This window comes from Plasmodium reichenowi, chromosome 14 (assembly GCF_001601855.1).
Source record: "Plasmodium reichenowi strain SY57 chromosome 14, whole genome shotgun sequence".
Lineage (NCBI taxonomy): Eukaryota > Apicomplexa > Aconoidasida > Haemosporida > Plasmodiidae > Plasmodium > Plasmodium reichenowi.
The window spans coordinates 554,450-562,312 of record NC_033659.1 but is presented as its reverse complement, the minus strand read 5'-3'; the positions used below and the strand labels follow the sequence as shown (position 1 = coordinate 562,312).

The following is a 7,863-nucleotide window of genomic DNA, read 5'->3' as shown; positions in this document are numbered from 1 at the left end:
ATGTCCCTATTTTTTCTTTTTTTTTTTTTTTTTTTTTCTTTTATTCTCCTTTAAAAAAGTGTTTTATCTTTTTTTGTAGTTTAAAGCAATGAATAATCCAACAATTCAGAACACAATCGATCAATTTTTTAAAGTAAAAAGAAAAAGTAGTATCCTTAGTGGGGACATAGAAAAAAAAAAAAAAAGAGTAATTTTAGAAGAAGTAGAAGAAAAATCCTTGGAAGGTAGTTTAAAAGAAGAAAATGTAAACATTTTGAAGACGAAAAAAATTATGAATAATGATGAGGATATAGAAAAGATGGGTACAATAAGTAATATTAGTATGAGTACTAGTACAATAGATAATGAAATAAATAATAATGTAAAACAAAATGTTTGTGAACAAGGATATATGGAAGAAATAAAGAAGTTAATGCATATAGAATGGTATGAGCTATTAAAAGATGAATTAAAAAAAAACTATTTTAAAAATATGTATTTAAAAATAAAAGAAGAAAGGAAAACAAAAGTTATATATCCACCTGAACAATTAGTTTTTAATGCCTTTTTAAAAACACCATTGTCAAATATTAAAGTAGTTATAGTAGGTCAAGATCCCTATCATCAAAAAGATCAAGCCATGGGATTATGTTTTTCTGTTCCTATAGGAGTAAAAATACCTCCAAGTTTAAAAAATATTTTGAAAGAAATGAAACAAAAAAGTAACCATGGAAATTTAATAAGTTGGTCAGAACAAGGTGTATTTTTATTAAATACTTCTTTAACAGTTGAAGAAAATAAACCAGCATCACATAAAAATTATGGATGGGAAACATTTACTGATACAGTAATTAATATAATAAATCGTCAAAAAGAAAAAATCATTTTTATGTTATGGGGTAATTTTGCTATTAAAAAATGTAAAAATATTGACATAAATAAACATTTTATATTAAAGGCTGGACATCCATCACCTCTAAGTATTAAACATTTTGAAAACTGTAATCACTTTGCAAAGTGTAATAAAATATTAGCACAACATAATTTGACGCCCATCAAATGGGAGCTACCCCAATGAAAATATATATATATATATATATAAACATATACATATTATGTCAGGTGATTCTATATTTTTTTCTTTTTTTTTTAAATATATATATATATATATATATATATATATATATTTTTTATTTAGTTCATTATAAAGGAAAATATAAGTTCATTTTAATTTTTTTTTTTTTTTTAATCATACCTACCTTATAGAACCTTATATGCTTTATTTTGAAATATACAAATTTCGTTCTTTTTTTTTTTTTTTAGTGTATATTATACTTACCTAATCCTTCATAAAAAAAAAAAAAAAATCAATTCTATTATTTTTAATCCCCTCTCACTATAACCTTTTTGACATTTTGTTAAACATTAAATAAAAAAATAAAGAAAAATAAAACACACTTATTGATCTATATGATAATAGAATAATTAAAATAAATGTATGTTCATTTTGTTTCTGTTTTTTGTTTTTATCATGTAAATATTATTTTTATACATGTACAAAGTAATATACAAGTTGTTATATATATATATATATATATATATATATTTATATACATTCCATATTGTAGATTTGTTTTTTAAAAAATAATATATTATGATTTGTGCAATTTTTTTTTTTTTTATAAATAATTTTCAAAAGTTATATGATATGCTTTTTGATTGAATACCTTATCGGATAATTAACCTTACACGTAATCAAACAAATGAACAAATAAACAAATTAATATAAATATTTTTATTTTTATTTTTATTTATATTTTTTTTTTCTTATTTTCATTTTATTTTGTGAGCTTCCTAATGCTGGCGCTCCATTGGAACCTCCTGACTTTCAGGAGGAAGGCAAATTACAAAAGGTGCGCATATTATTTTTATAGAACATCAACAACCAAGAAACGAAATTCTTATGAAAACGATTTAAAAAGAGTTAAAGAGGTAAAGTGTGTAGTTTTATTAAACAAACCATTATTTCCTGGACTTACCTATGTTTTGAATAGTGATAAGAATGTGGTACAGTATTTAGGCGTTCATAATGATTATAAAGAAAAGAAAAATATGTTTGTTGGACTTTTTTTTCATAAGGAGAAAATAATAGAAACACACCATGAAACAAATGACACGTTCTATAATAAGAATTGTAATACATATGAATCACCTGATTTTTTAAATGATAAAAAAATAAAGATAGATAAAAATATACTAAAAAAAGATATAGATATATGTACCAATATTAATGATATATATAGCTATGGATGTGTAGGTGTAATAAAAGAAATACTATATGATGAAGATAATCTAAATTCTATTTGTGACGAAAATGATTATAATAATATAAAAGAAACTAATGATGTTATGAAGAAGCATCATTTTAATGAAAACAATAAAAAAGAAAAGGATAATTATTTATTAAAAAATCATATAGATATGACAAATATGAACAGATCAAATGATTTGTTAATAATACATAACAAATTAAAAAAAAAAAATAATGAAAAATTAAATTTGAATAAGCATAAGTCTATATATCGCATTGTTGTGAAGACAATGGCAAAAATAAAAATAGAAAAGTGGAATGAAGTTGAAAAAGTAGGATATATAGATATAATAAGAAATGAAGATTATGATATTAATAATAAGGAAATAAAAATATATTACCTAGAAATAATTGATAAAATAAAAAAAATCATATGTATGAATAGTTGTAATAATAGAGAATATAATATATTATTAAAATATTATAATACCAGAAATTTATATAACCTCATATATTTTGTCGGAAATATAAGTTTATCTAAAAATAATATTATTCAAACGTTGTTAGAAAGAAATATTTTAAAAGATCAATTGAAAATATGTATACAGATTTTATGTGATGATATTTATTTGTTAGAAATGAAACAAAAATTAAATGAGCATATAAATGAAAAATTTGAAAATGACAAAAAAAATATGATAATAAAAGAACAAATAAATATTTTAAAAAAACAACAACAACAACTACTACTACAAAGAGAGCGACAAGAACAGAACATGGAAGAATATGAAGAAGGAAATAATACTATTAAGTATGATCATGATTTCTTATGTGATGAGTTTAGAAATAAATTAATGTTAATTCGTACATATATAAGCAATGAAGCATATCGAATAATAAATCAAGATATAAATAAATTTATGTTATATAGTGAAAATTGTAATGAATATTCTTCGACTTATCAATATTTAAATACAAGCTTAAATATTCCTTTCAATAAATATAAAATGTTAAATGATAATATATTTCTATGTGAAGAGTTATTAAATAAAAATCATTATGGTCTAAAGAATGTAAAGAAATATATACTAGAATATTTAGCTTTATATATATTAAATAAAAGTATAAAATCGAAAATATTATTATTAGTTGGTTCCCCAGGTACAGGGAAAACATCTATATGTAAATCTATTAGTGAATGCCTAAATATTCCTTATTATATAATTAATATGAATAATATACATAATATGAATGAATTGATAGGACATAGAAAAACATATGTTAATAGTTATCAAGGTCAAATTATAAATTCTTTAATAGCAACGAAAATTATGAATCCTATAGTTATATTAGATGAATTCGACAAAGTAGCTTTTATCAATAGAAATATTTATAATATGTTCTTAAATATTTTTGATAAAGAACAAAATGAACATTTCAAAGATCAATATATTAATTTTGAAGTGGATATTTCTAAAATATTTTTTATATGTACTGCTAATTCTGTAGAAAATATTCCTGATGTTTTATTAGATAGAGTTGAAATTATAAATATACATCCATATACAAATATGGAAAAAATTGATATATATAAAAATTATTTAAAACACAAAATAGAAAATGAAACAAAAATTACATCATTATATTTAAATATATCAAATGATGTGTTATTATATATCCTTGATAATTATACTCAAGAAAATGGTTTAAGACAATTCTATAATATATTATATAATATATATAAAAAAAGGGCATATATGTTAATAAAAGGATATAATAAAAAAGTAGACATACATTTAAGTAACATATCTGAATTTGTAGGTGCAGAACAATTAATTATTAAAAAGAATTATCATAATGATCTACACTTAAATGTAAATAAAGAAAATATAATGATGGAAAATGAAAAAAATGAAAGAAATAAAAAATGTGAAAAAAATGAAAAGTATGAAAAAAATGAAAAATATGAAAAAAATGAAAAATATGAAGAATATGAAAAAAATGAAAAATATGAAAAAAATGAAAAAAATGAAATATATGAAAAAACATGTGGAGGATCAGTAAAATCATTAGCCTTTACTGAGAATGGAGGACAAGTAATTATCATAGAAGTATCAAGTTTGAGCGATAAAATTAAATCACATAATTATTATAATTATTTTCCAATGTATTATAATGACGATTATATAATATCAACGCATGAACAAAAATTAAAGAATAACAAAACGGAAAAACATTATCCATTGTCAAAAAAAAATAATAAGATATTAGAAGGAGAGAATAGATGCGAATTATTAAATAATATAGAAATTGTACATCCTATAAATGAACTATTTTCAATTTCGAATAAGTCATATAAAAATATATATAATATGAATTATGAAGAAGATGATAAGAAAAGTTTGACATCATCATTTTTTATAACAGAAGATGATGGTTATGTAAAAGAAAAAGAAAGAGTTCAAAAAGTTTCTTTTATGAATAATCAACAAGTATTAAATTCTTATAATGAGAAAAATAAAAATATATATAACCATGATAATATTGTTCAAAACAATTTAAATAAATATATAAAAAAAGAAAATAAATTATATCCATATAATAATTCGCCTTACGAACTTCATCCTATACATAATAATAATAATAATAATAATAATAATAATAATAATAATAACAACAATTTAAATCATAATATTACTATCACTGGAAATGTTGGTAGAATTATGCAAGAAAGTATACTTATTGCATATACTTATAGTATGAAGTTATTAAATACAATTATGCCAAATTTTGAAAGTAAACCTCTTCATATAAATTTAAGTGACGGAGATTTAAAAAAAGATGGTCCAAGTGCTGGTATAAATTTTGTTACTTGTATTTTATCTTATTATTTAAATATACCAATTGATAATACACTGTGTATGACGGGCGAAATAAATTTAAATGGTTATGTTTTAAAAATAGGGGGGTTATATGAAAAACTAAATGTTGCCAGAAATTTTGGTATACGTACTTTGATCATACCAAAAGAAAATTCCAACGAATATCAAGCACTGCCTCAGCATGTTAAGCAGAACATAAGAGTATTATATGTTCATCATTATTCTCAAATATTTAATTTCATCTTTAATAATAAAAAATGAATATATACATATATATATCTATATATATATACATATATATATCTATATATACATATATATATTTATATATACATATATATATTTATTATATGTTCAAATTTTTTTTAGTTTTTTTTTTTTTTTTGGGGTAAAATATATATATTTATACCTATATTATATTATTATTCTTTTTTCTAATATGTTGTTTTGCCATATATATTAAATTTTATTCTTAAATATATATTTTAACTTGACATTTATTAATTTAAACGATTATAATGAAATTCTATTTTGTTTCTTATTTTGATAAACAATAAATTATATTTATAATATTGTAAATTTATTATATATAAAATATATTATATATATATATATATATATATATATATATATATATATATATATAATATATTATATTTATACTTGAAATAAATGTATATATTATAAAACTTATCATAATAAATTTAACATATACATAAAGCATTTATATATTATATAGGTATACATTATGATATATATTATATAATTATATTTTTTATACATATATATTATTATATATATATATATATTTTTTTTTTTTTTTTTTAATATTTTTTATGGGTTTGTATTTCATTTTCTGTGTTTTTTTTTTTTTTGAAAAGTCATATATTTTTATATTTAAGATATTATTTTATTTATATATATTATATTTTTTTTTTTATTTTAAAAATATAATAAAAATAATACTGAACTATAAACATATAGATTATATAATATAATATATATATATAATATATATATATATATATATATATATAACGAATGGGTTATAAAAAATAAGGTTATATATACATTTATATATTTATAATATATATATACAAAGCTGGAATATTAATTGAATTTCACATGAGATTTTATTAGAATTAATTTAAAAACGTAATGAGGTGAAGGCTTTAATAATAACATAAAAATATGCTATATAATATATATATATGTATATTTTAATAAAGTATATTATATATAAAAAGTATTTGTACATATATATATATATATATAATATATATGTAAACTATCAATTTTGTGTAGCTTTTTTTACATTTAATAATAATATAAGTATATATTTTTAAAAAGAAAAAAGGATGGGGAAAAATTCACGTTTAGAAACATGGCTACAGTATAGAGTTAGGGTTACAATAAGTGATACAAGATATTTTGTTGGTACCTTTCTTTCGTATGATAGGCATATGAATATAGTTTTAGTAGATGCAGAGGAATTTCGAAAAGTAAAAAGTCAAGAGAATTCATTGAAGGTAATATATTGATATGTATATATGTGAGTTTGTATATATTTGAAGGAACTATTTTATAAGAATAATTGTGTATATGTTAATAAATAAAACATATACATAAAGTTATATACACATAAAAATATAATACATTCATGGTATATATTAATATTTATGCATTAAAAAATATACAATTTTTTTTTTTTGTTTTGTTATATATGTAATAATATATACATATTAATATAAACCCAATTGTGGATATAAAATAATACATATATGTGATACTTTATATATATATATATATATATATATATATATTTATATATGTATATTTTATTTTTTAGGAGATAAAACGTGTGGTTGGATTAATATTAATAAGAGGAGAAAACATTGTTTCTTTTACAGCTGAACAAGCACCAATAAATAAAAAGTCTATGGGTACTGTTATTAATAAAGGTATTGCAACCGGTAGAGGTATACCATTAAATAATTATGTACCTATGCAAAATAATTTTAATAATCCTTTAGGTAATCCTATGGGTAGTATGCCCACAGGTATGGTATTAAATACAGGAACAAATAAAAACTTAAATCCTGCAATTAATCCAAATATAAGGTTACCAAATATGGGAATAAATAACCAGAGACCTATAATACCACCAATTAGTATGCAAATTAATCAGAACCCACCACATAATAATGCAAATCAAGCAAAAGGATTACCCCCAGGTGTTCCACAATTACCTTTTCCACCTAACGTGAATCCTCCAGCAGAATAAAATATTGAATGTAATTTTTTTTTTTTTTTTATGCCTTTTACTATATAAAAAAAGGAGACGACATATAAGAGAACTTGAACGTGTATATAAATATGTAAATGTTTATATATTCAAAAAAAAAAATTTATATGAAAGAATATATAGATATATATATATATATATATTTATATGTTTTGATTTATTTTTTTTGTCCAAAAAGAGATGTTTATTAAGAAAAAAAAAGTGTTTTCCACCCTGAATGTATATTATGTATATATATATATATATATAATATGAACATATTTTTAAACATAAATTATTAATTATTAATATTTATTTTGAAGACTTTTTTTTTTTTTTTTTTTTTTTTTTTTTTTAAGGCATTAAGTTTTTATTTTTTTTTTTTTTTTACATTTTTTTTTTTTATT

At 19.7% G+C, this 7,863-nt stretch overlaps 3 protein-coding genes across 3 annotated transcripts; all 3 read left to right on the top strand.

The window, feature by feature from the left end:
• Window positions 1-88: 88 nt before the first annotated feature.
• Window positions 89-1,057, top strand: PRSY57_1414300 (uracil-DNA glycosylase, putative; the record flags this gene model as incomplete). Its single annotated transcript, XM_012909760.2, has 1 exon — window positions 89-1,057. The coding sequence occupies one exon, from the start codon at window positions 89-91 to the stop codon at window positions 1,055-1,057; it is 969 nt and encodes a 322-aa protein (XP_012765214.2).
• Window positions 1,058-1,836: 779 nt separating this feature from the next.
• Window positions 1,837-5,433, top strand: PRSY57_1414200 (ATP-dependent protease, putative; the record flags this gene model as incomplete). Its single annotated transcript, XM_012909759.2, has 1 exon — window positions 1,837-5,433. The coding sequence occupies one exon, from the start codon at window positions 1,837-1,839 to the stop codon at window positions 5,431-5,433; it is 3,597 nt and encodes a 1,198-aa protein (XP_012765213.2).
• A 1,097-nt stretch (window positions 5,434-6,530) lies between these two features.
• On the top strand, window positions 6,531-7,456 carry PRSY57_1414100 (small nuclear ribonucleoprotein-associated protein B, putative; the record flags this gene model as incomplete). The annotated part of the gene is made up of 2 exons (XM_012909758.2): window positions 6,531-6,701; window positions 7,022-7,456. The coding sequence occupies 2 exons, from the start codon at window positions 6,531-6,533 to the stop codon at window positions 7,454-7,456; spliced, it is 606 nt and encodes a 201-aa protein (XP_012765212.1).
• Window positions 7,457-7,863: the final 407 nt, after the last annotated feature.